Source organism: Pelophylax lessonae (assembly GCF_965119305.1).
Source record: "Pelophylax lessonae genome assembly, chromosome: 12".
Classification (NCBI taxonomy): domain Eukaryota; kingdom Metazoa; phylum Chordata; class Amphibia; order Anura; family Ranidae; genus Pelophylax; species Pelophylax lessonae.
In genome coordinates, this window is record NC_138779.1 from 105,613,500 (window position 1) to 105,631,097 (window position 17,598).

Here is a 17,598-nt window from a genome sequence, read left to right on the forward strand (position 1 = left end):
TGCAGTTCAGTTCTATTAATTTTTGTTAGTCAGAATACTGTATGTGTTTAACCATATCTTTTAGAGTAATGGTATTGTCTTTTGAGTTGTTTACATAAATACATTTGCTAATCATTTCTCCTTTTAGGTTGTACTAATATATTATTTGAAACACAGTCAAGGTGTGTCGGTAAGTGCTGGGTGACGAGGTGTGTCATCTTCAGATGAGCAGACAAAAAACCCAAAACAATTCAGCCGCTTCTCTGGGGCACCAAAGACATGCCAGATGTGCACACTAAACTGTGCACATGCCTCTGTTCTTCACCCCCTCACAGGAACACTATAACATTGTTTACAATACAGAGGTATGACTGCTACACATATTATAGTAAAGCATATGAGAAAATGGGTTTTATTTTCCTTTCTCAAAACTTTATTGAGTATATTAAATCCATAGCACAACCACTGTTGTACCCTATTTACAAACCAAGCAAGAAAGAGAGGAACCAAGTTTCCTCATGTTGTAGTCTTTAGTTCAATAGTTGGAATACGATTAACATGAATTGCTTCTTTCCTGTAAATCATTCCCAGCAAATCACTTTGATGGAACAACCAAGGTCACTTACTGGACATGATGGAGAACCTGTCATATTACTATTCAAGGCAGGGAAGAGTTTTTAATGTAGATACAGGAGATGCGCTTTGGCCTCATGCATCTTTCAACAAACTTGTGGAGAACATTCGGTAGGAATTCAAAATGATGCGTGGCTAGATTATCAATGCCTCCCATCCTACTCAGGATATCTGCCAGGTACTACAGAAACATTTTGCTGATCGTGTTTTAAGTGCATTTACTCATCCTTCCTCACCCCAGCATTGTTTTACCAGATACATTGTGCCCATAAATGCTTGGAAAAGGAGAGGGATTGCATGTTTATTGGTTGTAACAGCAACATTTTAATATTCTCTGTGTGTAATTCCACCTAGTAGTAAAATTGGAGATAAATGCATTGTACACACAATATTCCAGTGTTTCCACCAATCTAAGCATAGAGGTTTTCTATCATTGTATTGGGATAGTTCATTATTTTAGAGAGTCTGTCTTCACCTTTTGGATTAAAGAATAACTCCAGGGAATATTTAAATACAATAGACTGCTAATCAAGACTGGGTTGCTAGCTGTTAGCTGTACTAAATCAAAAGTGTGCAGGAATATCCACTATAGTGGATACTTTTCTCTTCCTCTCTTTCCCTTCTTCAGAAAACATAGATTATCTATAGCTGCTGAATGATGTTTGTATGTGACAGTTACTTGAAGCTGAAATCTAGCCATTTTGATATAGATAAAGTCTGAAAGGGTTAGAACTCCTGACAGGTTTTGTTGCTGCAGGTACTGGTGGTAAAGGGAAAATTTCCCCAATGAGAACACAAAGAGGTTGATTTACATTTTTTTTAAACTATCGTTTTTAAAGGCGCAGTGATTTTAATTATGCTTTAAGTGAAACAATAAAAATGAAAAATTCCTTTAAATATAGTGCCTGGGGGGTCCCGGTAATGTGCCTGTAAAGTGGAGCATCTGTAGTATATAGGGAGCCTGCTGCAGCAATACTGACATTTCCAAAGGAAAAAAATTCCATTTAAACTTGCTTGTGGCTGTAATGTATTGTCGGCTCACAGCAATACAGATAAAAAAAAACGCCAAAATTAAAAAAGAAAAACAGCGTGGGGGTCCCCCTCCCATAGTCCTTACCAGACCCTTATCCGACCATGCAGCCGGGCAGGTCAGGAAAGGGGGATTACGAGTGAGCACCCCCCCCTCCTCCTGAACAATACCAGGCCATACTGCGATAATGCAGTGCATTATGGGGCGCTCGTCGGCGGACAAACTTCCTGCTGAGCGCCCGGGTTTTCATGTATTCAGCGAACACACGGACACCTGACGTTGGAGTCGAACGTATGTTCAACTTGCACATAAAGCCCATCCTTATTAGTCAGAACCTGGATCGCAGGAGGCCCTGCCATACAAATACTGTTCGGCTTTCTGGGTTAGGAGCCTGATCCCACTACCTCCCATACTCTTGGTTAATAAGACCATCCATCATTGATGGGACAATATTAAAGTGTATGTAAACCCTAACAATCAGCTTTTATTATTTAGTCCCTTTTGGTTTAGTAATAATCCCATTGAAAAAGGTTTTACTATTACCGCTTAATAATTGCAAAAATATCTATTGATCCTGTCAGAAATCTTGTAAGCTTCCTGTATAATTTGCCTCTGCTGACTGTTATCAATTACATTGTTCTCAGGTATCTCCGAGGACTACAGAACCACATGTCTCTATGTTATAAAGAATAAAGTGATTTCCTTTAAAAATAAATACGTATATATATGTGTATATATATACATATATATATATATATATATATATATATATATATATATATATATATATATATATATATATATATATATATATATATATACATACATACATACATAAACGTAAACGTAAACAAAATAAAAAATTAAATTTCTACATACCTTTGGTGTAAGCACAATTGCAGATCCTCCATTAATTCCAATGATAGGCATGGATGTTTGTGCAGAAATAAAGTCCAGTATCTGAGCCACAGACTCTGTTCTTGTATCGTCTTCAAAGACAACTCCATGAATGCGCAGGCTGGACAGAACATCACATATTTGCAGGATAAGGCTGCGAGGGTTTGTGTCATTAAGTATTACTGAAACTGGATTGACTTCCATAGAAAAATTGCGGAAAGCTGAGGGTGCAAAGCGGGCACTCTCCGGTGGGTAAGAGGTACCACTAAAAATTATGGCCACGTTAAGAGATCTTGCAGGTTCTTCTCGAAATTCTAGAAAAGGGCTGGCGCATGCCAGGGCCATCAGAAATAGCATCCTAGCAGCAGCCGGCACAAAGGCAGTGTTGACAGCTGGTGGAAAACACATCTCGAAGGGTTTTGGCATCCACTCTGTGTGCATGAAAAAGAACAGAGAATACAAGTAAGGATTATGAATGAGGAAGGATGCACTCAGGAAAAAAATATGAAGTGTAAAATTAGGATAAAATATTATTTTTCATATATACTTATTAAATTGTTGTGATTACAGTTGCAGTATATTACATGTATCTGCACTGGTAGGTTTAAGGTGGTAATATGCATTAGGTTGGGATTGGACACATCTGCACACTCAATTTATTTTTATTTGTATACACTAGTACAATTTGCATAACTGCATGTGCCTAGGCCCTCTACAACTCAAATGTGAGCCCTATCTTCAACAGTATAGCTATTGGCCAAAAAAAAAAATCAATCTAGATGATATATTTCCCTGCAAGATCTGAGATTCCTGCTCAAGTCTGAAGGTACTCATAAACATCTAAGTTATTCCCTAATAGCAGCAGGATCATTAAATATCTGTCAGTAGCTTTACTGTCTGTTATAAGTAGGCAGTAGAAATTAGTGAATTTATTTGCTCAAACTGATATTTAGCTCAGAAGGCAAGGATTCATATGGAACTACATGCTATATGTAGTACAATAGCCATGAATACATTAAAATCCATTAATACCCAAGATCTTCTCAAAAAGTAACCTATCTCAGCAGACATTTTTCATATTTGTTGTTTTTACAGGTAATCTACTATTGATTAATTTATTTCCAAAGTAAAAAAAAAACTGAATTGAAGCATTACATTTCCCAGGAATATTTTTAATTGCAGGTTGCTACGACACTTTTTCTCCAACTGGTTTGGTCATTCAGGAAACATTACTATATGAATCAGACGTTCAATCACTTGTGCACACTGGGTCAAGTATCACAACAAAAAAACCTTTCGACAGGAGCAGTTCTTTAATAAGGCAACCAGGGTGCCTTAAGATTTCTTCAGGGGTGCATTGGCAAAATGCCTAAAAATTGCCTAAAAATTCTATTCAAGCTGGTGTGTGGATAAAGCTGCCTGTTAGTTGCACAAAGCCACACGTTTACATTGTGAACCATGGCATCACCAGTTGAAAAGGAGGATGTCAGTCACCTGCATATAGGGCTGCTGTTAGAAATCATGGGGCCCCATACAGCCTAACCGACAGTGCCCCCTTCCTCCGGCTGAAAGTGACAAAAGGACATAGATTTAATAGTCCCTTTTTCTATAGCCTCAGCTGCGCAGATGAATGAATAGTATGTGCTCTGAGGCTTCCTACTCATTCATAACTTGAAGCATAGTAAACACAGTGATGCTTCAGCGATGAATGGACACAGTAGTGGTTGATACTGATCACTCACTGTGTTCACTCGGGAAATTACATATTTACCAGCCCCTTCCCCTGCTCGCCATTTTGATACATCTCCCTGTTTGCCCACAGCAGCTGTCAAGTGGGAGAGGAGGGAAGCCTGGACAGCAGATGGAAGGGGTGCATGTGCTAGAACCAATCCTCCTGCAGTGCAGCCAAATGGAAGAAGGTTATCCACGAGTCAATATTCAGCCTTAAGAAAATTCAATGCTGCAGGAGCTATAGACAAATTTTGTGTGAGCCTAGGCTGAAGCATAGGAGACTTTTGTTCTGATGGGGTTTGGAGGGCCCCCCCTTTTGAAATGATGGGGTCTGGGCCCCGTACAGGAGGGCTGGCTCAATTGCCTTATCAGCAGCCCTGTGATGTGTTAAAACACTTGCGCCAAAAAACAAAAAAAAAGTAATTATATATATGAAAACAATGACTGCTGCTGTAGACAACCCACAATGGTAAAGGATGGAAATGAATGTAATATAAATATTACCAACAGCGCATGTCTCAGGGATAAGGGGGTGAAAAAAATTATACTGGTAGTGATATTTTATATAATAGTAGGACTGTTGACCCGACAAATACTAGAGTATATGTGCTTGTTGCACATGTAATATACCAGTGTACATGTGGAAGGTGCTCTATCAACTGTCAGTTGCCAATTACTATCAAATGAAGTGCACCATGTAAATACATCCTCAAATAAATATTGATATAAAAATACAATGTAAAATTATAAATTGCATTTAAACAGTGCATACAATTAGTGCGTATCTGTGCAAATATGTAAAGGTTAAACATGCAATGCTCATAAGACCCTGCCGCAGGGTCATATGCCAAAGAAAAAAACATATTTTAAATAAAAATCTGTTAGACTGGACATGCGTAAAGCAAAAAAACGTTCTTTTTAAGTTGTGGAAATACTGTTGCTACGTGTCCATCATGCAACATAGTCCAAATAAGTCCAGCCAAGAAATATACTGTGATTGCGTCTGAAAAAAAGCTGCCTGAAGACAATCCTCAGATATATACAATGGTGGTGTCACCCTCCGTGCTCGTGGAGTATGGTGTAAGAATTTAAACTCACCGGAAGATGTTGACCCCCAATACCGTATGGTAAGTGGGTCAATGAGGCTTAAATGTAGGTATCCAGCAGGGGCCCCATCCGTCTGTGGCACCCGGCTTTTTTTTAGACGCAATCACAGTATATTTCTTGGCTGGACTTACATTGAGGGAGAAGAGAAACCTTATAATACAAGTCAGTACTAGTTTGCAAAAGTGTATGTGGAAGAATAAATCACCTCTAACGTTGCGTGTCTTACTTATGTGGATTTTGCTGCATTATGCAAAACTATTAGAATAGTTTTCACATTTTAGAATGGGGTGCCTCGAGACTGTCCATAATTTTTAAAAGGTGCCTTAGCTAAAAAAAGGTTGAGGAACACTGCTCTACAATACAAATTTGCACCTTTTGATTGATCTATCACAAGATATAGTGTAGACCATGCTATCACAAATACCTATCATTTTACTTTTTAGAAAATAGGAAAAAATATCACTGAATGCTATCTTTGATGCTTCCAAGAGTATATAAATGTGTACCCATCGTGGAACAGATTTATTGGATGTCTGAAACTCTTAACCCCCTGTGCTTTGTCTGTAACAGAATTTGTCTATAGCTCCTGCAGCATTGAATTTTCTTAAGGCTGAATATTGACTCTGCCACGTGGATGACCTTCTTCCACCCCCCGGGAAACAAAATCTCACGCCTTGACTCTTTTCCTTAGTCTGCTCTCCTAGCTCTCAAAACTCTTCGAACCATGTTCTTCAAGAATTTCTTTGAAGACAGCTATTTGCATGAACATGAACTTCAAGTCATGTTTCTCTTCCATTAATGTCTTTAAGATAAGGCCAGATGGATTTGTAGAACAGACAGGAATTGCTGAATATACAGACATTTATAATTATTGGGTACTGATCCGCACAGCATTACAGCACCATTTGTGGAAACTAGAAAGTGTTATTTTTTTCTTCTTTCCTCCACTGAGAAACAAGCACATCTAATATTCCTCATGATTCTTTTGTCTTCTACTAAATCATTACAAACAAATCACTTGCAAACTGTGCATCATATCTGTTGAAAAGAACAACAAAAAAGCCTTTTTAGCAAATTGTTTGCAAAGCTAGCGAAAAACATTATGATAGATTGAAAGGAATAAACAGCCTTTGATCTTATTAACCCCACTGAGACTGCACAAAAAAATAATAAACTGCTTTGCTGTTATAAAAAGTTGGCACACATTGTATTGCTGTTCTGTACTGCTTCAGGTAACAGTCTAGAATTCCCACAGGGAAAATGGCATGTGGCTAGGAGAGTCACTGAGAAGATAACGATTAGAGCTGATTGAAATGAACTGCGCAAATATGGATTCGCTCAAATCCTCAGGATGGGGGGAGGTGAGTTTTTGAAGATTCTCACATGTATATTAACCACTTGCCGACTGCCTAACACCGATCTACGTCGGCAGTCAGCCCCTCACAGGCAAAGTGACGTAGGGCTACGTCACTAGCTTGTGAGGGTCTAGGGTGCGAGCGCGCGCCCCCGGAGGCGCGCTCCCGCTCCCGCGTGGTCACGGACCCCCCTGCGCGTGTGACCGGCGGACCCGATGTCCGCCGGTCACTCTGCGATCGGCGGGGGAGAGGGAGAAAGTCAGGCGGCTTGTGTAAACAAGCTGCCTGTCATTCTCCCCTGTGTATGAAGGATGATTATACGGTTCTACTATGTAGAACCGTTGATCACTCTTCATACATCTGAAGCCACAGCCAATCACAGTAGAAAGCACACCCCTAGGGACACACATAGCCCCTCCCTTTCAAAAAAAGTTAACCCCTTCACTGCCAGTGTATTTTTACAGTAACAGTGCATATGTATAGCACTGATTACTGTAGAAATGTCACTGGTAACCCCAAAAGTGTCAAAAATGTCAGTCAAGGGTCCGATCTGTCCGCCGCAATGTCGCAGTACCGCAAAAAAAATCGCAGATCGCTGCCATTACGCGTTAAAAAAAAAACAACAAAAATGACAAAAATCTTTCCCTTTGTTAGTAAACGCGATAACTTTTGTGCAAACCAATCAAAATGCGCTTTTTGCAATTTTTTTTACCAAACATAGGTAGCATAAAACAAATTGGCCCGAAAATTTAAAAAAATTTTGATTATTACATTTTTTTGGGGGGGAATTTCATATATAAAAATGTGAAAAATATTGCTATTTTTGCAAAATTTACGCTCTTTTTTTGTTTATACCGCGTGATCAAAAAAATCGCACAGGTGATCAAATACCACCAAAAGAAAGCTCTGTTTGTGGGAAAAAAAGGACGCCAAATTAGTTTAGATACAGCGTCGCACGAACGTGCAATTGTCCGTTAAAGTCACGCAGTGCCGAATCGCAAAATACCCCCTGGTCAGGAAAGGGGTAAAATCTTCCGGGGCTTAAGTGGTTAACACCTTAAAGCAGAGTGCCAGGCAAACATTAAACTTAACCAGATATCGCTGCTCCAGGTGGATCTACTGGGCTGGAAATGGGGTGCACGCCCTGCCACTGCTGCAGAAAGTATTGAACCAATGAATGAGGAATGGCCACACTTCCCATAGGATGCAATCAAAATGTATTTATTTATTATTTAAAACCAAGCATGAATGTTATAGGCATAGGCAGGGGACAAAAGGATTGGCTCGTTTCACACATGACTATGCGTGCTTTGTCAAAACCATATAGGTTCAACCACTAAAGCAACATGATCATCCAATTATCAGTAATAACTACAGATGTATGGCCTTAGTGGTTGAGTTCCCCCTTTCCTTTCATTTGTTGTCTTGTTGAAAAAATAAAAATAAAACACACCCAGGCCAAAATGTATGTCCTTTTTTCCCCCACAAATAGAGCTTTTTTTGGTGGTATTTGATCATGCGGTTTTTAATTGTTTGAGCTATAAACAATAAAAGAGCAACAGTTTTGAAAAACAAAAAACAAAAAACAACATTTTATACTTTGTGCAATAAAACAGCTAATACATTTTTATTGGCCAACATGTATTCTGCTACATATTGTTGGTACAAAAAAAAATCCCAATAAGCGTATATTGATTGGTTTGCGCAAAAATTATAGCGTCTACAAACGATGCAATCTTTTTATGGAATTTTTATTTATTTGTATTTATTTTTTCTAGTAATGGTGATGATAAGCCGTTTTTAGTGGGGACAAATCGGACATCTAACTGACACTTTTGACAATTTTTGGGGACCAGTGGCACTAATAGTTATCAGTGCTAAAAAAAATGCACTGTCACTGCAGGGAAGGGGTTAACATCAGGGGTGATCAAAGGGTTAAATGTGTTTCTAGTGGGTGCTTACTAACTGTGGGGGGTTGCACTTATTGTGGGAAGACGCAGATTCAGGTTCCTGCTTAGGTGCTTAGCAGGAACACAAGATCTCCATCTTGTCCCTTCGCAGAACAGTGATCTGCCTTATTTACATAGACAGACTGGCATTCTGCTCCCCCGTGATCGTGGGTGGCCGGCGGACATTGGGTCCACCAGACCCGTTGATGACATCCCTGCTAGCCAATCATGGCACAATCCCGCCTCCAGCTGCACGATTGCTCCATCTAGTGGCTATTAAACAAAATAACATACAGGTACGTCGTTTTGTGCAATAGAGCCACATTGCTGCTGTAAATACACAGCGGCCGGTCGGCAAGTGATGTGATCTCTCTGCAATAAAAGCTTTGGACTGCATTTGAAGATCCATGGTGTGCTGGCGAGTATGTGCATTGATCTGTGATTTTCAGTGTCCATGAGCCTGGTGATCCAGGAATGTGTGTGACGGGAGTATAGACAAGACTCTCTTTTTCTTTTGATGCCTATTTGCTCTACCGTGAGTATCGATTCCCTGGATCTGAGTCTGCAGGTGGAGACGGGTGCACGGATGGCACGCCTATTCCTCTCCCCGGATCCTTGTTTTCCCCTTTTTCCCCTTCCTCTTCTCCTGTCGGCCCTGGGGGGGGGGGGGGGGGGCGTAATAAGCATCTTTACTTTGGTGCCCAGGGGATTTTGTTACTATTGTGTCTGTTTATTAGTTTACTGTTCACTCTGGTTCCTTTGCTTGAAAGTTCTTCATTTTATATCTTGCCAAAGTGGTCACATCTGGATTAGGCCCCACAACCTGATGTACTTGGAATCCTTTCTTTGTACTATTCCATGTATTCAATAAAATATTTATGAAACTAATTTCAGATCAGGGATGTAAAAGATTTTTGAATATGTAGGATAGTAATTTCGATATTTAACGGTGCCATACCACTAGCCTCATTTGTGTTAGATATTTTTATATGATACTTCAGACCGATGGCACTCAACCAATACACTTATAGCACTCCATATTTGAACACCATGTGTATTGATTTTTCACTGTCTATATATACCCAATAATAATAATACAGATCCACACTCTTTTTAGTCTGAAAAATTTGAAAACCTGTAAGCTAATATAATTCATGATCCTACAATTGAAAAACCACGTAAAATGCAGCTATCAGCTATATTTTTTCCAATGCAATTACTCTTGTAAGCTTAGGGAACAAAGACATATTAGTCAAGGAATATTATATCACAGAAACTGCTGCCCCAATGTGAAAATGACAGGTCATCCCTGACTTGCATCTGTCACTACTTTCCCAGAATTAACAAAGTGCCAGACGGCAAAATGAAATACAGTACATTGGTTTTTAAAACATAATTTGCTACTTTTTGTAATGCAGTGGCTACTAATGTGAAACAAAATAGTCCATGAATAAAAATATGTTTCCACACTGAGGGTTAATACCCAATCCTAGCCTCTAGCAAACAGGTGTGTCTGTAATGAAACTAATTTTAAAAAAATCCTTGCAGACTTCAAAACTACTTGATAAAGACATCTAATCCCATCTCATGTGGAATATTACTCACCAGTAAGTACAGATATTTTTCAGTAGACATAATTCAACTGTAAGAGGGAAAATAGAAAAAAGGAACTGCATATGAATTAGCTGTAGCCCAGAGTTTCTTATACCACAGATTTAGATATACAAGGTACTTCAGTCTAAAACTGGATAGTGTCTGGAACAAGAAAGCAGCTAGAAGTCAGTCTGCAAATAAAGGAACTAACCCCAAGGCACATCGCTAGACCCCCATTCCCATTATAGGCTCTTTGGTGATCTGCCACTAAGCGGTTCATTTTAACAAATATCTTTTAATACGATTATATGTGAGCCTTATTTATTTTATGCATGTTGTTCTTCTGTAAACGCCTCCCTTGTGTAGACATCCAAGAGCCCCGAGATTGCTACTGGGCTCCACCATCTTGGATGTTTTGTCAGCATCATCACCAGCAGACTCAGAGCTGTCATTCAATAAACACACTATATCATCATGCCAGTGCCCATTATGTCATCTCCATGCGGCCTGTGGGGATTCACACCTTTGGTGCCTTTCTCCCATGTGGTAGTGGATGTCATTTGAGCATGTGCCTCCCCCAACTGCCATCACATGGTGTTGCAAGGGACTTGCGATCCACGTTGGGGTACAAATGGGAGGGTTAAGAGGGGGGCTTCTTTTTTTCTCTTTCTCCCTTTTCCACCTCAAGAGACTGTGAAGCAACTTTTGGCTTTTCAATCCCAACACGCCACACTCATGGTGGGTATTGGTTCTGATTCAATCGCTTATCTTCTCCACATGTTTAGTGGACTTAGTGGCTTGGTTTTCTTTTTCTGTCATAGGATCTACATATACAATTATATATTTTTTCTTTTTCATTGATTGTTTAGAGATGGATTCTTCTTTACTGCATTTCCTATAGCCAGGCACTGATTTAGTAGAACCATTCACTTTTTTGGTTACATCTGTCCTCCATTATTCTTGGGTTATTGCCTCACTTTTGATTTATTTTAGTTGGACCCAGACTTACAATATATTATATTTAGGCACATCTTTTCTTTATAGCAACCACTCTGGGTAATACAATTGGATGGATATACATTTCACCCATTCTGTATCCACCTGTTTGCCGCCATGGGTTTTTGCAGGTCCCATTTCCACGGCTCCCGGGCCAGACATCCCTGGAGATCACCTATTGGAAACATTGCTATCAGGGCTCCTCTGGCTTGTGAGTAGAGACAGAATTATTGGTGGGAACCAGGCATATTGATGGCACAACGACATTAAATGTCAAGTTGTCAGTAATAGACCAAGGCTTAGTGGCCTTTATTCACAACCCATAAGGGAGAAAGGAAAACACAGATAAGGATGCAGCTCTGAAAAACAGTGGTATCAGTGTGCTCTTCCACCTGCAGGATTTACCTTACCATTACAAATGCAGTCTATTGGAGATAGGGTACCACACAGCAGGGTTAAGAACTCATGGCTTGGACTACAAATTTATCAATGTTATACAGGTTCAGTTGTTTATAAGAACCCTTCAGTAACTTAAAGTGTTTTTCATATCTGTCAGTAGCAAGTATGTTAATTTAGCAGTCTTTCTCTCTGATACTATACAAACAAAAAAATCCTTTACATGGGAACGAAAGGATCCCAAACTTTTATACAACCAAAAGTGTTGGCAGAGCCCACAAAAATATAACAAAGGTCTTCATTTATTAAAGAGTCATTTCTGCAGCTCAGTAACCAACAACCACCAATCAGAATTCCATTTTTTTAAGTCAGGATGGCTGCACTTTTGAGTTACCACTTTGCTCCTTGCACCCTGTATTAATTAACCCCTATTGCCTTCTCTATCATGGAAGCATTGTGATAGGTTTTGAGGTGACTTGGTCAGTATGCCATGTGCATTCATTGATTATGCTCCCAACACACCCCAGGCTGCTGTGGACACATACAGTATATGGGATGACTGAGCATTAAAGCCCACTTGTGTTGCCTCTGCAAATACAAGTTACGTGGTCAGCACGAGATTAAAAGCTAAATCCAAGCAAAATTTGTATTTAGCTTAGAGTTAAAAAAGTTCTGTCGGGTGTTTATTTCTATCTTTGCCCTCATTGGGGAGATTTTTTCTTATTTCCTGTCCTTGTGACTAAATACTAAGAAGTGTTTTTATCATCAGATGACATCATCAGGAGGACACAGACAGCAATAAAAACATTAACAAAAGTTTAAACTCTTCCCCACTCTACCCAGAACGTATGAAAGTTGCAACAGGAGTTGGGCTTAAAGGTCAAACCATATGTAAAGGCAAAAGTACATCCCGTTCCCCCTGTGGTGTGCACAGACAGCTGATTACAGATCAGGGTATGGAGCCAATCACAGTGGCTCTTTACCATGTGACCAGGTGTGTCTATTCACAGCTGATCACAGCGTAAACAGGGGACATCAGTGTCCACAAGTGCTGCCAATCAGTGCCCATCATTGCTGTCTGTCAGTGGCCATCAGTGATGCCTATCAGTACCACCTGTCAGTGCCTCCTATCAGTGCCCATGAGTGCGACCTCAGTGTCCATCAACACAGCCTATCATTTCATATTCAAAATGTACTGCCTTTTTTCATTTGTTTCAAAAGAGAACGAAAGCTCTATCTGATTTAAAAAAATAATACAAATTTTGTTTGGGTACAGTGTTGCATGACTGCACAACTGTGATTTAAAGTGTGATAAAATTAGCCTGGACAGGAAGAGAGTGAAAGTGCTCAGTGGTGGTTAAAGACCCTGCAAACACAGGAAAACTTCAGATGATTTGCTAGAAATGCATTGAGCTCCTAAGCCCTGTATTGGTTGGCAACACACATCATTTTTGTGGACTGAGTGGTGTCAACCCTGCCCAGTCTCTTTTGCTGAACTAATTACACTTGGGGTATACATATTTACGTTGAAGTCCCACACCTGCTGGCTAATTCTATGCATATCAACACCAGACTCATTCTGTTTTCTAATCTATTTCTGTACAGGCATACTCTTTCACACTCCTGATGAGTGGGCATATAGGACCCACGAAACGCGTCGAGTCTACACTCCAGTTATGAGTCCATGCATGTCATTTATTATTTTTTATATCGATTCTACTATGCTATTACGGAGTCCTCACTCCAGTTATGAGCTATGTATGTCATCCAGTATGTTTTTATTGATATTACTATGTAATTTCATGTACTGATGTCTGTTGTTTATATGCATGTTTCATATGTATTATACGCTTTGTACCTAATAAATTTGCTATTGCATACTTATGCTTTATTTATTTTTTGCATCCACCTCATTTAAAGTCCCACGGGGCGCTCTCTTTTGTTTTTTGTCTAAATTCGGGATGGAGGTGTTTGCTTATTGACAATGGTGAGACCATCTTTTTTTTATTAATTACAGTAGATCCACCCACTCTCAGACAGAATACAACATAACGACTAATCATTTTGTTGCCCAAAATAAGAACTTGGAAGGCACTTTAAGATAGCAAGTGTGCATTGGACATAAGACAGCTTCAAATTTCAAGATCAACATTATTTTTTTTTTTTTGCAAATACCATACAGGTATATCACAATGCTTCCAGCGATAAATTTAACATACCAAAATGGAACAAATAAGAGCAGTTCATTGTTAGGGTTTACATACACTTTAATTGTCTGAAAACAACAGGTTTCTGTCACTGGTCCAAAACATTGTTGAACGTTTTCTATCAAAAAGCTCACACACATACAGATGCATTATAGCTTGTTTTTACTTTAAATACATATTTAACTTTTTTTTTTTTTTAATCCTATTACTATATTACCATTTACATTGACACTCCAAACTCATAGGCTATTTTTTGAATATACTTTAACTATATAATTGTGCATAAATGTTTATTATTAGTTTTCAACAGCAAAATATGTTCAATTTTCCACTCAGTGACCTCAACATACGTTATTTAAATTACCCTTTGTCTTTGCTAAGCCTTGGTAAATATTTTTACGTGAAATGTTCATTACTGTGTTTTCTACTCCCCTGAAAGTTCCGTGTGAATAGACAAGCTAGAATTATTGAGAGTCACTGAAAAAAAAAGACATCATTTGGTGAAAGCATTAGTAGATCTAACAGCTAAGTGCAAATGGCAACAGTATTTAGATATCATACTAAAAGCCGAATATAAGCCTGTACTCTAGTTCCATTTGTATTTTGGTTGTGTAGCTTTTGTTATGTTTTCACAAGCGGAGAAGCGGAATAAAGTTTATCAAAGCAAAATTTCCATTACTTTCAAATTGGGATTTTTTTTTCTTTGATAAATGACCCCTCTGGGAAGTAACAATGGTCCCTAGGGATTCTGGATGGGTCCCAAGTCATTCTGGGAGAAGATCCAGCTTCATACTGTTCTCTGAATACTTAACACGGCATCATTTGCATAAGTGGTAAGAATTTTTCTCTTCTGCTATTTGTGCAATTCGAAGGCAAAACAACTTCCTTGCAACAGATTATTTTAGACTTTTCTGTAATAGTCACTCAGCATACAGCAGGGAGAAAGAGTTGATTTGTTATTGGACTATTCTAAATGTCAAATGAACTGAAGCTTTTAACCTAAATAAAAGATCAGTGGAAGAAGGTCCAGGGAAGTAAAAAGAATAGGCTTAAGGTCTGCATCATGACTGGGATTGAAGGAGAGCTAGGAAGGCTGGCAGGGTGTGCGAAGAGAAAAAGTACTTACCTCATTGACTTACCTGGGAATAGCTGGAAGGGTCTTCAGAGACTGAGTGGAGATTGTAAAGCTAGTTTAGCTGCAAATTATCTAATGTCTGCAAACTATTCACTCACCTGCCTTATTAATTTGAGTTCATGGGCACAGGCTACAATAATATTTGTGATGGCAGCTTAGTGGAGTTGTACGGTCTTTTAGGATGGTCATATTCTTCAATTAGGTAGGTGTCACAGGTATGGCTTCTACAATTTAGTGTGGACAAGTTGCAGTAATCTGTAGTTAATGCTTTGTACTGTGTCTGGGTAATTGTATAATTGTTCCCAAGGCGGTCAGGTGCAGATGGGGCCTATTGGTACTGGTTCTTTAACAGGGATACAATTATATGTATGGTAATAAAGCTGGTCATGCATAGATTGGAATTTGTCAGGGACAGTTCGAGTTTCAATTCATGTATGGGAAGGGAGGTTCTACCGAACGTCTGTACAACCTCCCTGCCAGATTTCCCCCACTCATCAGTGCTGCACCTGTATTCTGATGGCAAGAAAGTCGCCCCACTGTCAGAAAACAATAGATCGTGGGGGATTTCCCCAATACACATTGAGTGTGTAGATAGGGGATGCTGTTTTTTTTTTTTCTTGTTCCACTTACTGCTTGAATGAAAAAATACTCATCTGTGGGCTGCTTAAGTGTCTAAAGTTTTTAGACCAAGCAGATATTCCTTTTGTTCTTTAATTATTCAGCTTCACTTGTTTTTATCAGTTTAGCAATAAATGGCTGCTATAATTTTTAAAGTGGTATTAAAGGTATTTTTTTTAACTATAGTTAGATAGTGTCTTGTCTACAGTCAAGCATGGTGGTGGGAGTGTCATGGTCTGGGGCTGCATGAGTGCTGCCGACACTGGGGAGCTACAGTTCATTGAGGGGGCCATGACTGTCAACATGTACTGTGACATACTGAAGCAGAGCACGATCCCCTCCCTTCGGAGACTGAGCAGCAGGGCAGTATTCCAACATGATAACGACCCGAAACACACCTCCAAGACGACCACTGCCTTGCTAAAGAAGCTGAGGGTAAAGGTGACAGACTGGCCAAGCATGTCTCCAGACCTAAACCCTATTGAGCATCTGTGGGGCATCCTCAAACGGAAGGTGGAGGAGTGCAAGGTCTCTTACAGCCATCAGATCCATGATGTCCTCATGGAGGAGTGGACGAGGACTCCGGTGTCAACCTTTGAAGCTCTGGTGAACTCCAAGCCCAAGAGGGTAAGGCAGTGCTGCAAAGTAATGGTGGCCACACAAAATATTGACACTTTGGTCCCAATTTGGACATTTTCACTTAAGGTTTTACTCCCTTTTGTTGCCAGTGGTTTAGACATTAATGGCTGTGTGTTGAGTTATTTTGAGGGGACAGCAAATGTATACTGCTATACAAGCTATACACTCACTACTTTACATTGTAGCAAAGTGTCATTTCTTCAGTGTTGTCACATTAAACGATATAATAAAATACTTACAAAAATGTGAGGGGTGTACTCACTTTTGTGAGATACTGTAAATATATAAATAAATCACCTAAATTTATATCACTTCAAAATAATTGCAAAAATAAATATTTACATACAGTATCTTACAAAAGTGAGTACACCCCTCACATTTTTGTAAATATTTTATTATATCTTTTTATGTGACAACACTGAAGAAATGACACTTTGCTGCAATGTAAAGTAGTGAGTGTACAGCTTGTATAACAGTGTAAATTTGCTGTGCCCTCAAAATAACTCAACACACAGCCAATAATGTCTAAACCGCTGGCAACAAAAGTGAGTACACCCCTAAGTGAAAATGTCCAAATTGGGCCCAAAGTGTCAATATTTTGTGTAGCCACCATTATTTTCCAGCACTGCCTTAACCCTCTTGGGCATGGAGTTCACCAGAACTTCTCAGGATGTCACTTCCACTCCTCCATGACAACATCACAGAGCTGGTGGATCTTAGAGACCTTGCGCTCCTCCACCTTCCATTTGAGGATGCCTGACAGATGCTCAACAGGGTTTAGGTCTGGAGACATGCTTGGCCAGTCCATCACTTTTACCCTCAGCTTCTTTAGCAAGGCAATGGTCCTCTTTGAGGTGTGGATGAGGTTGTTATCATGCTGGGATACTGCCCTGCAGCCCTTTTGTGAGATACTGTAAATCCCCAAAGAACTCAACAGTGTTCAAGAATGAGCTGAAAGTAACACAAAGTGATACAGTGCCCTAAACAAGAAACAAATTTAGCAAAGCTTATTTCCACACTCCTATGTGATGGTGATATAATATATACCTTAAGGGCTTATGCACACTGCAGCTCAAATGAGCTCAAAGAAGCAGCTCCTACAAGCTTTTGAGCTCTTATTTTTTCTGCCTGGAAACTCTCCTCCATGTTAGCCCATGTGTCCATGCGCACTGTGGCTATTTCATACTTTTTCAAGCATATGCTTCTACAGGCAGAACACCCCCCCCCCCCCCCCCCACCAAACTTGCGTTTATGAGAGGAGCTAGTGCCCCAAAGAGCTCAAAGAAAAGCTCAAAGAAGTTCAAAAATGTTTGTTCCGGCTTTTTGTTTTGTT

General features: G+C 39.6%; 1 protein-coding gene across 3 annotated transcripts in view; it reads right to left on the minus strand.

The window, feature by feature from the left end:
- Positions 1-17,598, minus strand: part of GRIN2D (glutamate ionotropic receptor NMDA type subunit 2D) — a 1,144,270-nt gene that overhangs the window by 612,402 nt on the left and 514,270 nt on the right. For all 3 annotated transcript variants that reach the window (XM_082274380.1, XM_082274379.1, XM_082274378.1), the window contains one exon: positions 2,522-2,970. In XM_082274380.1, the coding sequence (XP_082130506.1) occupies positions 2,522-2,965 (444 nt within the window). In that variant the 5' untranslated portion in view covers positions 2,966-2,970. The remainder of the gene's footprint in view (positions 1-2,521; positions 2,971-17,598) is intronic.